Source organism: Melospiza georgiana, chromosome 1, assembly GCF_028018845.1.
Source record: "Melospiza georgiana isolate bMelGeo1 chromosome 1, bMelGeo1.pri, whole genome shotgun sequence".
NCBI lineage: Eukaryota > Metazoa > Chordata > Aves > Passeriformes > Passerellidae > Melospiza > Melospiza georgiana.
The window spans coordinates 82,613,974-82,632,062 of NC_080430.1; the positions used below are offsets into that span (position 1 = coordinate 82,613,974).

General features: G+C 41.2%; 1 protein-coding gene across 5 annotated transcripts in view; it reads left to right on the plus strand.

Annotated features, from left to right (window-relative positions):
- Positions 1–18,089, plus strand: part of CTNND2 (catenin delta 2) — a 635,183-nt gene that overhangs the window by 341,789 nt on the left and 275,305 nt on the right. For all 5 annotated transcript variants that reach the window (XM_058042059.1, XM_058042075.1, XM_058042094.1 and 2 more), the window contains one exon: positions 14,812–14,984. In XM_058042059.1, the coding sequence (XP_057898042.1) occupies positions 14,812–14,984 (173 nt within the window). The remainder of the gene's footprint in view (positions 1–14,811; positions 14,985–18,089) is intronic.

The following is an 18,089-nucleotide window of genomic DNA, read 5'->3' on the forward strand; positions in this document are numbered from 1 at the left end:
TTGCCTGTCTTCAAGTTCATGTGTGATTGTTGCAAGCAGGAAACCTGGTGAAGGCTGAATGTGTTCAGGGAAGCAGTTTATGCTCTCCCTGGTTTCCTCAGAGGTGGCACAGAAGTTGCTGTAGGCTCTTGTGCAGAGCTTCAATCATCTCAATTCTTCTGCTGCCCTTCTGCAGATTGGTAGGTGCCTAGGGAAGTTTACAGGCTTCTGGGGGAAAGCACTAGAAGTGCTGTTCAAAACTGATAGCCCAGCACATGCCCTTATTGTTGGACCTAAACTTCTGCAGCGGCTGCCTCTTGCAATTTCCTCTCCTCAGGAAGTTCTCCAGATGGAGACACTCACACCTTCTTAACATCCACCCTTCTCCCTTCCTGTGCTCTCTTGCCTTTTCTTAGTGCACCATCTTTCCCTAAACCACCCATTTCTGTCTTACCACATCCTTGTCTTTTCCATCCTTTCTTGTTTCAATTCCCATATTTTCTTTTATCTATTTCCTTTATCTTTTATTTTTTCACATGGCATGCAATAAAGCCTCAGTGCTTGTCCCCAAAACAGATGATCATTCATCCTCAGAGACAAAAAAAAATCCATCAAAACTCCCCAAATCCCACACACATTTTCTGCATATAAGTGACCTTGCTATCCTGACTTTTCACATGCTTTCCCATTAAGTAGAAGCAAACCCAGATTGTGTATTGCTGTGTCAGAAGTACCTCTATGAGAACATTGCAACTAATGAATTTCTAATTTCCCTCAATTTCTGCACAGCAGCATACAGGCTGAATTTTTGCTTCAATGTGCTGTGACCTGTAACATGGATTTTCTTGATGTTTACTTATATCTGCAAGATGAAACATGTGTTTATATATAAATTCCATACTCATATCACAATATTACTTCATTTCTCTGAACTTTTCCTGTGACAAATCTGATTTTGGTATCTGGTGTCATTTAATGCTGTGCAACTGACTTAAAGTCCATGCTTTAGGAAAAGAACCCCTCACAATCTAGCTTTAGTACTGTAGTAGAGAATTAAAAAAAAAAAAAACCTAAAGCAGTAACAGCAGGTAAAACATACGTGGAGGGGGAAAATGGAAAGATGAGAGTCAAGACCAGGACAGCAGGAACAATTAGTGGCAATGTCAAAGATGGATAGGAGGTAATGATCGGTTTGTAATGCTTAGTCTGTGTCAAACACAAATCCTTTACAGGCAACCAGGTGTTTCCTCATCCACTGCAGGAAGCAGCTACTGAAGCTCGTTAGGAAATGACAGTGACTTATAGTAGCATCTGTAGCAGCAGAACAAAGAAAGGCTTTTGGCATGCGAAGCCAGAGCGCAAAAGAACATCAGTAAATATTGTGCCTGTAGTACAGGCCAGGAAACAAATGCACCCACATCCCACAGCAGACTGATCAGCCACTCACCCTGCTCCTGCCTCAGTGGCAGTGCCAGTGCCTGCACACTCGGCTCAGTCACGGGTGCCAAGAGCCGCATAATTCTGGGATCTGCCGCTGCCAGCTTGGGAGCATAAGCATTGTGGAGAGGCAGCCCTGAAAAAAGAGGTAGTTGGCTTGTTACCCTATGTAAAATGATGTATGTGGAAGATAAAATTTTGGCAGGTATGGATTTGGGTTTGATTTCTGTTGTGCTACATGCAGTTTACACAGCTCTCAATCAAGTAGGAATTTTGTGACTTCTGTGGTAACGCAGATTAGGGAGCTGCTTCCATTTTTTCCATTCTGGCATTACAAATGGAGAAATGCATTTTCTCAGGACAATGTGAGAGCAGAGAATGGTGCTCATTTGTGTGGACACAGAGAAAGAAAGCAGAAGGGTATACTTTCTGGTTTATGGCAGAGGAGGTTTTGGCAGATGAAAAAGATCGTAATAAAATTTTGACCTTTTTGACTTACTTTTTAATTGACTTCTGCAACAGAGCTAAACACATTCTGAACTGCCTCACCTCAGAGACCAAATAGTCATTTTCTTTTGTGGACAGAAAAGATTCAGGATTTAAGCCTGTCAAAGGTCTGGAAAAAAATTGAGTTCTGCCTTGCACAAGAAGAAGAAACCTGTTTTGTGCTAGTAGTTAAGTTCATAGAGCAACATAATAGTGTAATAGATCTGCTGATATCTTTTGTATTAGATCCATATATCTGTGAGGGGTTTTATAGGCTTTTATAATCAGAAGCTGTTGGGCAGTTTTTTTTTTTTTCCAGCAGTCTAATTTAGGTCTATCAGAGGAGATTTGTCTGTTCGTTTTCTTTTCAGATAATGCATTCAGCTTCCATGTGCATCATGTTTGTGGGATGTCTATAAACATCTGATTGTATTTCCTAGTAATAAAAAGGGAACACATTAGTTAAGTACTATTGATAGCAGTTTTAGGCTGTGCTAGGCACAGAGGGTACTAGAAACACTTGATGCTCGCAGCTGGTTTTCACAGGTAGAAAAAATTAAGATTTAATAATGCAAAATATGTTCTTAATGTAGTCAGCCCTTTTTTTTTCCTGTAAACAAAGCCCACACACCATTTAAAATATAGTTATTCCTTTAAAAATGGGACACTGATAATGAAAACACAAATTAAAAAATGACAGTTTTTAATGCCAAAACCCAGTGTTTCTCAGATGGAAAGATGGCAGTTCCTTCTGAGTTGGAGTTTCCTGTCTGTGTTGCGACATGCAGTGCCTCTTTCTGTACACGAGTTTCTTCTTCTGGTCACTTTCACAAATGTATCTAATCCCATGAAGGAGCCCCTCTCAGGTACTGTTCTCCTGTGGTTCCACAGTGATATTTTAATAGAGAGCGTGCTTCTGTTACACTGAAGTGTTCTACCACTGCTAGTGCTGCACAGTGTCACAGAAGCAGCATCAGAAAGGCTCGAGGATATTATTTTTCCTCTTTGTGTCTTCTGTAATGCAGAAATGTAATTTAGTTATCATCCATGCTGCCCATCTTGTTCTTGTACTGTGTCTATCTATTGCTCCAATAAAGCTCATTGTCCTAATGGCCAATGATAAATTATCTTGTTCAGAGGCTATCTGATTTCGATATCGGCAGGGTTTAGCAAATAATTTCATAAAATAAGATTAATCTTCTACCAAAAAAAATTGGTTTAATCATGTGGTCAATTAAAAACTCACATTAGTATGGTTATCCTTGGTTTTAAACTCAGTTGAGGATAGATTTTCTGTTAAAAAAAACAAAACAAACAAACAGAAGAAAAACAAAGACGAGGCCAGCTTCTATATTCCGAGCTTAAATATGTATAGATCTGTTCTTGCTCAGTGCATGTATTTCAGTCCTGGTCTGCAGCATCTTCAGGAATTTCTCTCATTAGTAATGGAACTCCAGATTTTTTCTGCTGTCAAACATTACCCAGTATTGCTTATGAAAGAAGATCTGGCTGGTTTTGCATTTCATACAAACATCTGGAGTAATGCTACGCATGATATGGTATAAAAAGCAAAATACATACTATCTGAAGTTATCCTATCATGTCAGGATTACTTAAGCTTTACTATGTTACCTTACTCTATGAGGTTTAAAAAAAAAATCTTCCAAGAATCAAAAAAGAAATATTTACTGTAGGGATGGAATGAAAACTTTTTTTTTTCCTATGCCCTTCAAGTCTTATACTTTTCTACTACTTCTTGTGGACATTTATGGTGCTTTGCTATCCCTTGGAGTAGAGATTTATTATTTCAAATCCTAGAAGATGCCTGTTTTCTTCTTACAGTATTGGCAGAAGTTTTACCTTGTGCAAAAAGCATAAGATAATCAGCATCTAATGAAATTAGTTTTTATTTACAGTTCAATTACTGATGAAGTGTTTTTCATCTTTCTTTCCAATAGTAATTAGGTCAGAAGGAGAGATAGAAGGAATATCCTTGTATTGTTCACTTATATAATGGTATCAGCCTAGTTTTTTGCATCATTTCTCCATATATATATATATGTATCAGTTATAGAATTCTTGGTTAAAAATGAACTTTTTCTACTCTTGTGAATGCATTCCACAAAATCCTATTTTCCACTACCTAAGAATACATTCTATTGCAGTACTAAAGACCTTTTCTGTATTTGTAGGTAGAACACAGCCCTCTTAATGCTGGTAGAGCATGGCATTGCATATGAATTACTTTCCTTTTTTGTAAAACAGGTTTGTTTTCAGTGTAGCCATTTAAGATTTGCTGCCTCTCATCTAAAGAGATGTGTTTGGTTCGTAACAAGGGAGCTGCTTGTGATTAAGCATTTAAAGTATTACCATTTATTTCTTCATTTTAAGTATGCAGATGGTGTTCCTCCTCTTACCCTCCCCCTGCCTTTTTTTGCCCTTCAACTTTCTTCATTTCTAGGGTATGGAATTCCTTTGCTGTTGTGCAGCCTTAGCATTTTTTCTAGTAATATAAAGCTACTGATATATTTAATATTTAATATCTCCTAGGAGGTGGATGTTGAAATGTTTTCCTAGACCTATTCTAGTTCTAGTCTAAGATTTGGAGGGAGAATGGGTGCCATGCTTATTACTGTTGGTATAGGAGAGCTGCTTGTTATCTCCTATTTGAGGTCAGACTAACAGGTGCCTTGAAAACCATTCTTTTCCTACAACATCTGTTTGACAAGTTGTGTTTCCAACTGCAGATCTTAAGTTTTGCTTTGGTTAAATCTCTCCCTTTTCAAGTTAAGAAAATGTCTTCTTTTTAAGATTGCCGCAAAGTTCTGTCATCTAGTTCCCAAGGACTTTCCTTATTGCCCCGTGCCTCTGCATTTCTCTCAGCTTCCCTGGAGACTAGAAAATGGAGAAGGTGTGTACCTATATAGCATTGTCACTGTGTTTTGCCACCCTCTGTGGTACTGCAGGGCCTCCCTTCTGCTCACTCAATCCCTCCACTTCCAAAACCATCCTAAATCATCTTGGCAATAGAGAGTTTCTTCAAAGAATGTTTCAGATGACCTCAAAATAGGACACAGGGCAACGGAGGGGGTTAAAACAGACAGATAAGTGTTCTTTAACCTTCTGATTTGGAAGGAAAGTTCACTCCTCATTCTAGATGGAGCAGTTTAATTCTGGGAGCAGGACTTAGAAACCAGGATGTACTAGTGAGATGCCAAAGAATTCAGTATCACCAGGAATAGTCTGTCCACTTTGTCATTAACTATAATCACCTCTTCTCCAATAGCAGATACTGTGGAAGGACACCAGCAGGTTACCATCAGAAACTCTCTCTTGTTATGCTGTTCTTTTTAAATTATCCATTCCTTTGCAAAACTGGGCAACAAATAGAACTCAGCTTTAGGAGGGGTTGGCAACTGCTTAGTCGGAGTGCAGACACTTTAATGAACTAACAAAAAAGTAGGTTGTAGGGTAGGAATCGATCTTTTGCATTCAAATTAAATGATCTGGGAGGCAGAAGAAACAAGTAAGTGATGACTTTTTGGTATTTGAGATCCTTAATTAGGCATATACTAACAGTTAGGAGGTGGCTCCTCTCAATGGGATGTGAGGCACCTCAACCTATTAACTCTGTAAATGAATGTTTAAAGGACATTAAAGGAGTTTTGCCGGTGTTTTTCTTTCAACTGTTATCCAAATGAGCAAAGCAGGTTGAAGAATGTGTGAAGTGATTAATTACACTAATTAAAAACACTTTATTTACACTTACTCTATAATTTATCATTACTACTTTTGTCAGTTGATCGAAGGTGAGTGAAGTGTTGTTTATAATTGGTATGGGAGCTAATTAAATGGTCGTTCAAGCACGTTTTGGTCTATTTCCTTTGTCAATTAGAACTGGCATCGTAATAGATGACTGACCAAATGGAGATGTATAGCACAATAGTAGTGCTACATTTTACTACTTACTTGGAGAAGCAAATGGGAAGCCAACAGACTTTTAATCTCAAGAAGAAAAAACCCTTCTCCTTTCACTTGCCTGCTATTTTTGTTTGTAACTTCACATGAAAAACTCAGGTAACAAACATGCAATTACCTCACAGAGGGTGACTAGGTAGATGTTTCTGTTGTTTGTACTGTGATTATTTTAGCCAATTCAGAGGTAATTATTGCACAGATTTGGAATACTGAATTAATCGTACCATTATTTTGCAATAATATAGCGCTGTATGTAACTTGTCATTATCTGATATTTATTTTATAATGGAAAAACGATCAGATAATGTATTATTGAATACTTGTTGCACACTAAATTCTACTCTGTGGTGTAATATATTAATCCTGTTTCATAAATCAGCCTTTTTATTTGTTTTGTTTGTTTGTTTTGGAGATCGACCATACTATTGCTATATCTTGAATTGTTAGATACTGTGAAGCTAAAATGTTTGAAGTATTCCCTAAGATACTGTGGTCTAAGGATTAGGAAATGGGAGCAACTTTTCAGATGTTTGACAGACAGACACTAGGGATAGATTATCATTGATATCCCCAAGAGAGCAATTTCTGTTGTTTCTTTTTGGGAGTTCCTCCTTTACAAGAAAACTCACATTTATCTGACTATTTAGCTTTGTGACAGTAATGGTGCTACAATGTGACAGAAAAACTGTAAAGATCTTTCAGTGTGTAATAGAGTTAAATCCACACCCCTGCAACCTTAACTTGCTCTCCTGTAGTTTAAATATGTATCACAAGTACTGATTGTACTTAAATCTTATCAGACTTTCCCTTGGGAAACTGTCCATAGGAAAAAAGGGGTCCTGCTAGGCTGGACACACTTTAGGAAGGAAATCTTAATGGTGCAGGAGTAGGCCATCCTTACATGACAAAAGATGAGCTGATGAGGAAGAAGTCCAGCCTGGCTGAAGAGGAGCTTTTGCTGGAACTTAGGTGGAAAAGAAGGGTTTATTACCTTTGGAAGAAGGGGTAGGCAACTCAGGAAGGCTACAAAGATGTCATTTGGTCATGCAGAGAGAAAATGAGAAAGGCAAAAGCTTACTAGAACTCAATCTGTTAACTGCTGTGAAAGATAATAAAATGTGTTTATACAAATACATTAACAACAAAAGGAGGGCCCAGGAAAATCTCCATCCATTATTGGATTTGGGCAGGAGGGGGAACATTGCCAATGCCATTATTGGATTTGGGCAGGAGGGGGAAGAAGGCTAAAGTATTTAATGTCTTCTTTGCCTGAGTCTTTATCAGAAAGATCAGTTACCCTCAGAACAACCAGACCCCTGAGCTGGTAGACAGGCATGGAGAGCAGAACAGACTTCTGCAATGCAAGGGAAGTTGTGAGTGACCTGTTGTGCCACTGAGACACTCACAAGTCTGTATGGGGCAGGATGGGATTCCCAGAGGGCGCTGAGGGAGTTGGCAGAGCTCACCAAGTCGCTCTCCATCAGTTACCATCAGTTACCATGATGGTTGACCAGGGTGGTCCCAGACAACAGGAGGCTGGCAGATGGGATGCCTGTCTACAAGAAGTGTTGGAAGGAGGAACTACAGGGCTGTCAGTCCAACCTTGGTGCTGGGGAAGATAATGGAACAGATTATCCTGAGTGTGATCACATGGCACATATTGGACAAGCAGGATATCAGGCCCTGTCAGGATCAGGTTCAGGAAAGGCAAGTCCTGTTCACCAACCTGATCTCCTGCTATGACCAGGTGACCTGCTTTGATTATGAGGGAAAGACTGTGGATTTAATCTACCTGGACTTCAGAAAAGCTTTTGCCCACAGCATTCTCCTGGGAAAACTGGCAGCCTATGGCTTGGACTTGGGTTAAAAACTGGAATGACAGCCAGAGCCTAAGAGTGGTGGTGAATGTTGCTGCATCCACTTGGTGGCCAGTAAGTTGTGGCCAGGATTTGAGCCAGTCCTATTTAATATCTTTATCAACAATCTGGACAAGCGGATGGAGTGCACCCTGAGCAAGTTCATGGTTCACAACAAGTTGGGCAGGAGTGTTGATCTGCTAGAGGGTAGACAGGCTCTGCAGAGGGATCTGGGCAGGCAGGATCGATGGGCCAGGGCCAGCTGCACGAGGTTCAACAAGGTGAAGTGCCACATCCTGCACTTTGGCCACAACAGCCTCATGCAGCTCCACAACATGGGGGAAGAGTGGCTGGAAAGTTGCCCATGGAAAAGGACATGGCAGGGCTGGTAGACAGCTGGCTGAGCATGATCTAGTAGTGTGTCCAGGTGGCCAAGGGCACCCTGGCCTGGAGCAGCAATGGTGTGGCCAGCAGGAGCAGGGCAGTGATCATCATCCTGCACTCAGCACTGCTGAGGCCACACCTCAGATCCTGTGTCCAGTTTTGGATCTCTCAATGCAAGAAAGACATTGAGGTGCTGGAGCGTGTCCAGAGAAGGGCAGCAGAGCTGGTGAAGGGTCTGGAGCAGCTGAGGGAGCTGGGGTTGTTTAGCCTGGAGGAAGAGAGGCTCAGGGGAGACCTCACTGCTCTCTACACCTGCCAGAAAGGAGAGTGTAGCCAGGTGGAGGTTGGCTTCTTCTCCCAGGCAACCACCAACAGGACAAGAGGACATGGTCTCAAGCTGCACCAGGTGAGGTTCAGGTTGGACATCAGGAAGAATTTTTTTCACTTAAGGGGTGGTCAAGACACTTCCCAGGGAGGTGATGGAGTAATGATCCCTGGAAGTGTTCAGGAAACAACTGGAAGTTGCATTTAGTGCTGTGGTTTAGTTAATAAAGTGGTGTTCAGTCAAAGGTTGGATTCTATGATCCTGGAGTCTTTTTCAACCTTAACAATTCTATGATTCCATCATGTGTTTGTTTTTAAAACCTCACTCGTGATCTGGTAGTATTAGAAATATTACAAATTTAATAGGATGAGCTTCATTGCCCCCATCTCAAATCAATGTCAATGTACTGAATTAATCTCTCATCACTTAGAAAATTGCTTATCTTCTGACACTGGTAAGCTCCTTGGAGCCCAAGTTCCTACTAGCTTTCTTATATGAGATACTCTTCTGCTTATGACCACCATGGGGTATGATTCAGGTGAGCTCTGCTACTTGTGTGGTCACTAGACAAGTTCTTACCCTACGGTTAAAGGGAAGAAAACATTTAATGACTCACCAGCTCTGACTCCCAAACAAGATTCCTGTCTTTTCAACAACTGTTGGTGCTGATGCCTATTTTTTGTAATCTCTCAATGAAGCTTCAGTCAGCATTAATGACTTTTCATTGAATCAAAAGTCAGTGTGTTGATGCACTTTGGTCTTCGTTGGTTTTGGTTTGATTTGTTTTTTATTTTTTAGCTGGAACAGTATAAGCAGGTACTGGGAAGTTTCTTAGTATTTTGTTTTTCTGCTATTTAAAATAGTTTTGCTTGCAAACACTTTCCATTCAAGAATAATTTATTTAAAACATAAACTAAAAATTAAATTTTTAGGTTGTGCTTTTGTTTCCTTGGTTTGATTTTTGGTTTTATTACCCTGAATGTTGTAAGAAGGAAGAGGACATGACCTGAAGAGAGCAGAAATGACAGGCAAGATATTTTATTTTCAAAGAAAATATTGCTCTTGAAAATTAAAAAGACAAATGTTTTCATAATTTCATTTTTTTTGTTCACTTTTGACCCAGTCATGAATTAGAATAGTAGCCTGGGTTCTTTGCATCACTTGCTTCCCGTAATCAACTCCTACTGTGAGGTCCTTGAATTAATAATAGTCTCATCATTTAAGACCACTCACTTCCTTAGTTTGGTTTTTAAATAGCTACACTGCACCTCATTGCAGCATTGTGCATGGTATTTTCAGAGGGAAAAGCAGTGGCCCCTGCAGGAATCCCACCAGTGCAGATCCCTGTCCCTCCCAGGCCAGGGGGCACAGCTCAGCCCCAGCTGTGCCATGGGGCTCATCCTGCAACCCTGGCCTCCTGCTTTTCCTGGTTCCCCCGTGGCAGCAGCAGGCAGCTGCTGTGGAAGCTCCCTCTGCTGTGGTTTGTCTGGAGCCTGGAGCTCACCAGGTTACCCTGATGGCCAATGCAGAGTTCCCCGTGCCCAGAACCAGGCTGGCCAGTGCAGTGTCAGACTGCTTTGGCAAATGCAGTGTGGCAGGAAGATGGCAAGTGTGGGCTTCAGTGCTGCTCTCTTTGGTAAGAGGGCACTGCCTCTGCTCCTCTTGTCCATTTGGCTTGAGGTGTGCGAGGTACACTCAGGTCCTCCACATCTCTTAAACTAGGAAGTTTTGAAATACAAAAAATTATAACCTTATAATAACCGGCATAACTGGCAGCAAGAGGGGTGAGTAATATAAACTAAGGGAAAGGGCTTCACACAAGGCCCCCTCTCCTCACTGCCTGAATGGGAGAGTCATTTTCCTCTAACCCTGTCAGTGCCTGCCAGCACCTGGACTTCCAAACCACAGAAGAAATGCCAGTTTCCCTTCTCTGATCCTAGAAAAGTCCTCTGCTCTCCATCACCTCTGAAGTTTCTTTGTGGGTTGGCTCCCTGATGTAAGCATATCCTCCATCTACATCTGTTCTCTTCTTGCCTGGTCTTCTCTGTGCTCCAGCAGCTTTCCCCCAGTCTAGTGCGCTTTGTGTCCCAAGCAAGACACCACCCTCTCCCTGTCCTGCCAGCTCCTTTCCGAGCTGGGTTACAGAGGCCAAGGGGAGCCACCTAGGGAGGCTTGCACACTGCTCTGCTCAAGGATAAGATGAAGAGGAAGGTATTGTCTGCAGTATCTGTCCTCCAAACTGGAGACAAGTTAAAGAGTTGATTGCTCTACCCTGCTCCATCATTCAAAGTGAGTCCACAGAGGTGTCTCTTGCAGTATGATGGCTCTGACTCAGTTTCCTGAATTTTCACTCTTACCTCTACCATTTCAATAACAGAGGAGAGTGGCACAAACTGAATCAGAGAAAAATTGGTACTATCAACCCTGAATAATCCAACATCAATATTCTTTCACAAGGAATTTTTCTTTTTTTAATGTGGTGGTGAAAGCATAAGGGAGAACAGGTATTTATGTCTTCCCCATAGACTCAAATGGAAACCAAACAGTACAAAATTTTAAAGCAATACTACAGATCATTGATATCTGCTACACCAAATCTTATGAAGCCCAAAGTGTTTGTTTTAAATTATGTCTCATTAAGGGAACCAGTAAGACTGAATTGTGCTAGCAGTTAACTAGTGATTTCCAGTGCATAGCTGAAAATTGAGAATTTCCAGCTGCCTTAACTCTTCTGAAAGCAAATGAAAAACAGTTGGATGAACAGAGTTTAAATTCTAGCCTGGAAGAAATGATAGATTATTGTCAAGAGGCATCAGTGTACAGGACACAAACAAACTTCTCTTCTGAGTGAACTGCAGGCTCTTTAGAAGATTTGGTTTTACCTTCAGTTTGAAATCTTAAGAATGTTAATGAGAAAAGCAATCCATCTTTTCCCTATCAGACAAGGGGGGAATGCTTGTACTCCCTAAAAAACAAACTCGTGTTTTCTCATGGTCACTTCGATTATCTCAAATGTATCTTCTAGTTTGTATGCTTGATTTAGGGCTTTGCTATTTACAGGTGAGCAACCACTACTCTATTCTACACTTGCTTGGGCTTATTTAAAATTCTAGGCTTATTTAAAATATATATCTGTCTCTCTGAAATTACTCTGTAATTATTGAAATGTATGTTCATTTTAATTGTTCATTACTGCTTGTTAAGGTAAAAAATAAAAACTGCTAAATAAAACCAGTATTTTAGTGAACTTCAAACTATGTGTGCCAAACTTTTAACATTCTTTTTTTAAGAGGTTGGATAAGTTTCTTTAAGTGCATGGAAGTGTTTAAACTAAATGGTGCAGGGAACCCATGTATGTGTTTCTAGCTGGCAATGTAAATCCCCTAGTGAGCCACAGTAATATGAAAGCAGCACTTGAAAGCCAGATGCAATGAAAATTTAAACATATTGCATTCATAGCATGTGATAGTTTAATCATTATTTAAGCTTTAGAAATGTCACAGCATAATTACTTTCAGAATGAGTACAAACACTTTCATGCACAAAAAATTCTTTCTTCTTGCAACTTTTGCTTCTCATGGGAAACTTATGCCTTTGTGAAATTTCTGAACTTGATCTTGTTCATCACTTGATCACAGAAAAATTATCAGTGAAAATTCAAAATCCAAGAGATTGAAATAAACCCTACAGATCTTTTTAGAACTAAGCATGTATTTTCTTTATGCTCTTAAAATAAAAAAAAAAAGTGAAAGTATTTATTTAATAAAGAAGAAATTTTGCAACAAAACCAGTTAAATGGAAAATGCTAAATAAACCCTATTTGCAGAGCCAGGGAATGGAAAATACCAAAGGCTGGGTTTATAAGCTTTACCCATAGAGGATTAAATTCAGCTCTCCTGTGGATGTGATACATTATCACTGGCCTCACAGCATACACAGTGCTCTACCTCCTTCTGTACTTGTAAGGAAAATCCAGAGACCAGAACTTACGTTCTCAATTTGTCCTGTATGTCAAATGTTCTGATGAATGCCATTGATTTTGCAGTATAAATTGTGTTGATGTGTAAAATAGTGTCAAAATCCCAGTCTGCATTTAGATGGGAGCACTTCCTCTTTACATAGCCTACTACAATTTGTTTATAATATGAGCAGTCCAGGTTGGATTTGGAAAATAGCAGTTCTAATGGTTCTGCCATTTCTGAGAAATGGGCTAGAGGAAAAAATACTCTCTGTGTAATTCGGGGGTGGGGTTGTTTGCATGTTTTCTAAGTGGAAATCATTTTGGAACAGCTTTACATCCTCATAGCAAAGATTTAAAGGTCATAAAAACTGCCTTTGTATCAGGAATGTACTGGATGTTATTTCTGGTAAATTCGTTGGAATTTTTCCATTGTGAGTCTGTTTAAGACTGAACTTACCACATGTTCTGTAGGAGCAAAATCACTGTAATCATTTCACATCTCTTAAGGCTTGTGTCACCTTCTGTGCTCTCATGAGCTTGTTAGTGCTAACCAAAGGATGAACCTGTCATCCCTGTGGAGCCACTGAGTGTGCTACACATGACAGCTGTTGGGTTGAAGGTAACCTGTGCAATGGCCAAGGTACAACCCTTTTTCCTCCTCCTGTATTTCACTTCCTGGGCCCAGACACTGAAATAGTATCAGCGAAGACAGAGAGAGGATTAAGTGTGTATTCTTTAATGTAGCTCTCTGTGTGTAGAATGACAGAATGGCTTGGGTCAGAGAGAATCTTTAGGATCATCTAGTTCCAACCCCACAGCTGTGGATTGGGACATCTCCATTTAGACTGGGTTGCTCAGGGCTCCATCCCACCTGGCCTTGAACCCTTACAGAGATGAGTTATCCACATCTTCTCTGAACAACTTGTGCCATTGCCTCACCACCACAGGCAAGATTTTCTTCCTAACAGCTAATTTAAAGCTGTTAGGAAGAAAAGCTGTCAATGTGAAGCCATTGTGCTGCCACTGCATGCCCTTATAAAAAGTTTCTCTCCATCTTTCTTGTAGGTTCCCTTCAGGTGGTGGAAGCCCACAGTTAGATCACCCTAAAGCCTTTACTTTTCCAGACTGAACAATCCCAATTCTCTTAGCCTTTCATCATAGGAGAGGTGCTCCATTTAACTTAGTGGCCCTTCTCTGGACTTGCTCCAACAGATGTTCTTCCTGTGCTGGGATGCCCAGAGCTGGGTGCAGCACTGCAGGTGGGATGTCACCAGAGCAGAGCAGAGGGGCGGAATTCCCTCCCTCACCCTGCTGCCCACACTGCTTTGGCTCTCTGGGCTGTGAGTGCTCATGGCTGGGTCATGTCCAGCCTCTCCAGCACCCCAAAGTCCTTCTGGGCAGGGCTGCTCTGGATCTATTCATCCCCCAGCCTGGGTTGATACCAGGATTTACCCTGATCCAGGAGCAGCACCTTGCATTTGGTCTTGTTAAACATCATGAGATTCCCATGCACCCACTTCTGAAGCTTGTCCAGGTCCCTCTGGATGCCATCCCATACTTCAGGTGTGGCAACTACACCACTCATCTTGGTGTCATCTTCAAATTTGCTGCAGGTGCACTTGATTCCTGTGGGAAATTTGCTATGTGCATGTGGTAAGCTAAATCACTTGCAGGTGAACTTAATGAAGATTAGGACATGTTTTAGTTTCACAGAGCTACTAAATAACTGTGGAAAGTGTTCCTGGTCCTGACATGCCCTTCAGTCTGGCAGCCCCAGTTCAGGCTTGCTGCCTGTACTTGGCTCTCCTGCTATGCAGTGCTGTGGTGGGGAAGATAAGATAGCTGAAAAATAGTTATCAATGTTCACTGAGATCAGGGTGTGTCCTGCATCATGAGAAGAGCAATTAATATTTTAAAGGCTGCCATCCATCCCTACAGGCACCAAAGTATTACATCACTCTGTGTACAGGACAGTGGCAGTAATCAATAGATCTAATGTGCTGGGGGCTCAGGGAGGGACAAGTTAGCATTTCCCAGGCAGAATGACTGATATAATTAAGAGAAATAAACAAGGCTTATCCTTAGGGGGAAAAACCCTCATCAGCTATTCTGAGTTGAAAAGCAGTTCTCTTCCAAATAGTATGGTTGGATTTGTTCAGGCATAGAATTTCTTCACTAGTCAAAATGATACATTTCCTACAAAGAAAGCAATATGGTCTGTTGTTTGAACATGATGACTGAGTGGTAAGGAAACAAAGTAATGCATGTGTTTTAATTACTAAAAAGTCAAATTCTGAAAATCTGAAGCCAGATACATCTGATAATTTCAAGACTCACTTGACAGATAATGCTGGTATGCTCTTTCACTGAGGCCTTCTGACTGCTCTCAAATCCTGTTCCCACAGGGCCCAGCCTCCTCTCCCAGAGTGCACTCCAGCTCAATTCCAAACCTGAAGGATCCTTCCAGTATTCAGCCAGCTACCACAGCAACCAGACCCTTGCCCTGGGTGAAACAGCTTCTGCCCAGCTCCCGTCCCGCAGCAGTCAGGCCAGAGGTGCCATCCAGAGCTACAGCCAGGTATGTGTCCTGAGCAACTGTGGTCTTTCTCTCCTGAAATTGTGTGGAGGAGCTCCCAGGAAAGAGCTGTTTGCTGCTTCCCACACCTGCATTTCTGCCTTTACTTTCTGTCTTGTTCAACACACCTGCAGCAGGGTGGAGTTACCATCTTGATTTTTGTAAATCTCCAGTGGGTTGACTTTGCATAGTGATAGAGTAATCCTGATTAACAAGGAGATCTGTCTACCAGATTAACTTGCTTGCTTATATATATTTTGGCAATAGCATGTTCAGGCATTTAGTTTTCACAGCAAATTTCTGTGCCTGTGCTGATTATGAGTCCATCCTAAAGTCTAGGACCTGCCAGTATTGCCACATTACTAAAAGCAGTAAGTGCCAGGAAACAAAGCCAGGCTGACACCAGATGTGAAACCTGCCTGGGATACCAGGCATCACATGGTGCTATGGCCTCATCTCAAGTGTAGGAAACAGTTTTTTTCACTACATATTGTAGGATTGTCGCCTTTACTTTTGAAACATTTTGAAAGATTGTCTCAGATACACATGAAAACTTTGTAAATCCCTCTGCCTGTCTAAACCATCTCTCCTGGCTCTGACATGTAACCCTCTCACCTTCTTTACTTTTCACTGTGACATCAAAGCCTCTCAGGAGAAAGTTAAGCTTCACTTTATACAAGATGTGTTCGTGCTTCTGTACCTAAAAGTCTAACTGGGTTGTGTCGGTCAGCACTGGTTATTTTCTCTGTTTAGATGCTAACCATCCTAGCAAAGCAGTTCATCTCAGTGTGATACCAGGACATTTTGCAGTTCAGGATTCTGTAGAAGAGAGTAGTTATTTGAATTTCAAAGCCTAAAATTGCTAAGAGATTTCAAGTATTAGAGTCATTGCACAGTTTGTGAGATGCTGAGAGACATACAATATTCTATTCTCTCAATTTTCTTAGAAAAGCTCTCTATTCCTTAAGACTGAAAAATGAAATAAAGCTCTGTTAAATTAAATTTCAAATTGTGTAGGTAAGAACAGAGTCCAAATATTAACCCAGGACTGGCCATCAGTGAGTCATGTCCCCAAGTGCCACATATGCATGTCTTCTAAATACCCTCAGGGATGGTGATTTGACAACCCTTTCAGTGAAAAAAATTCTTCCTGATGTCCAACCTGAACCTCACCTGGTGCAGCTTGAAATCATTTCCTCTTGTCCTGTTGGTGGTTGCCTGGGAAGAGGGACTGACCTCCACCTGGCTACAGTCTCCTTTCTGGCAGGTGTAGAGAGCAGTGAGGTCTCCCCTGAGCCTCTCTTCCTCCAGGCTAAACAACCCCAGCTCCCTCAGCTGCTCCAGATCCTTCACCAGCTCTGCTGCCCTTCTCTGGACATGCTCCAGCACCTCAATGTCTTTCTTGCATTGAGAGGTCCAAAACTGGACACAGGATCTGAGGTGTGGCCTCAGCAGTGCTGAGTGCAGGATGATGATCACTGCCCTGCTCCTGCTGGCCACACCATTGCTGCTCCAGGCCAGGGTGCCCTTGGCCTTCTGGGCCACCTGGGCTTATAATGGCTCATGTTCAGTTGCCTGTATCAGCACCCCCATGTCCTTTTCCACGGGCAACTTTCCAGCCACTCTTCCCCCATGTTGTGGAGCTGCATGAGGCTGTTGTGGCCAAAGTGCAGGACGTGGCACTTCACCTTGTTGAACTTCATGCAGCTGGCCCTGGCCCATCAATCCTGCCTGCCCAGATCCCTCTGCAGAGCCTGCCTACCCTCTAGCAGATCAACACTCCCAGCCAGCTTGGTTTATTTCTGCAAACTGGTTGAGGGTGTACTCCATCCCCTTGTCCAGGTCATTGTTAAAGATATCAAACTGAGATCCCTGGGGAATTCCACTTGTGGCAGGCCACCCCCTTGATGCAACCATTCCCTAGGCCCAGTCACCCAGCCAGGTTTTTACCTAGTGAAGAGTGCACCCAGCCATGCCATGGGCTGCCAGCTTCTCCAGGTGCATCTTGTGGAAAATAGCATCATCTGCAGTTCTGCTTTTTGAAAAGCATCATACCCTGGGGGTTACCCTGAAAGACTGTGATGCAGTCTTTAAGGAGGCTGGAAAAATAAGATGATGGAAACAGAGCAGGTTATGGGAGAACAGAAACAAAAACAAAGTAAAATTGAGAGGGGAAGGAGAAAGAATCTTTTTTTTTTTTAAAGGCAGGAAGGAAAATCATGCAGGTTTGTAAAGGTTAGAAATAGATATATTCTTAATATAAATTCTATTATACTCATTGATAGAAAAAGATGAATTTATGGAGGGGGAAAAAATAATGACCTAGATTTTTTTTTTTCATTGGAATTACATTGGTCAGACATTGCTTTGATCTGAGAAGCTCTCCTGAACCATCACTTCAGAGAGAACTGGTTTTCTTCAGAAAAGTAATTAGTAAGGCAACATTCCCTATCCTTTGTTTTCCTTGGTATGAGAGGACAGAAAATAGATGTTCTTTCTATTTTCATACACATTGTAGGATAGATATTCCTGCAGGAAAATAATTCAAAGAACTTAATATTTTTTCACACCATGATGCTGCAAAAGATGCTTGAAAACTTCAGATGAATTTATATATATTTTGAAAATACTAACAAACTGCCACATAAACTATTGATTAATACCATTAAAAGTATGTAAAAGGGCTTTTAAAAGAGGTAAACAGGAAGAGGAAAATTCAAAAGTTAAAATTTAAAAATTCTGAATATGACCATTGCTGATCCCGCAATTACAAGGAAAAAAAAGTCAATCCTAAGAATTGTTTTGCTATACCTATTATAATTAAAATAAGCCTCAGGAGCTGAAGCTTCTCAGATTGTGATAATTTCCTTTGGTATTTGTGCAAGGAATATAGCTATCTCTCAACATGAATGATAGTCCAAATGCTTGCAAAAAAAAATGTAAATAGTCCCAAGGCCAGCTGTGACAGCAAGAACAATTTATGAAAATGCAATTGTATAAAAAAGCGAAACTGATTAGTTTTGGGACTTCCTGTATAGTGTTGCAAAGTGCAATCTAACATTTTTGTCAATTTGGTGGAGTTCATTATAGATCATAGAGTTTTTCCAG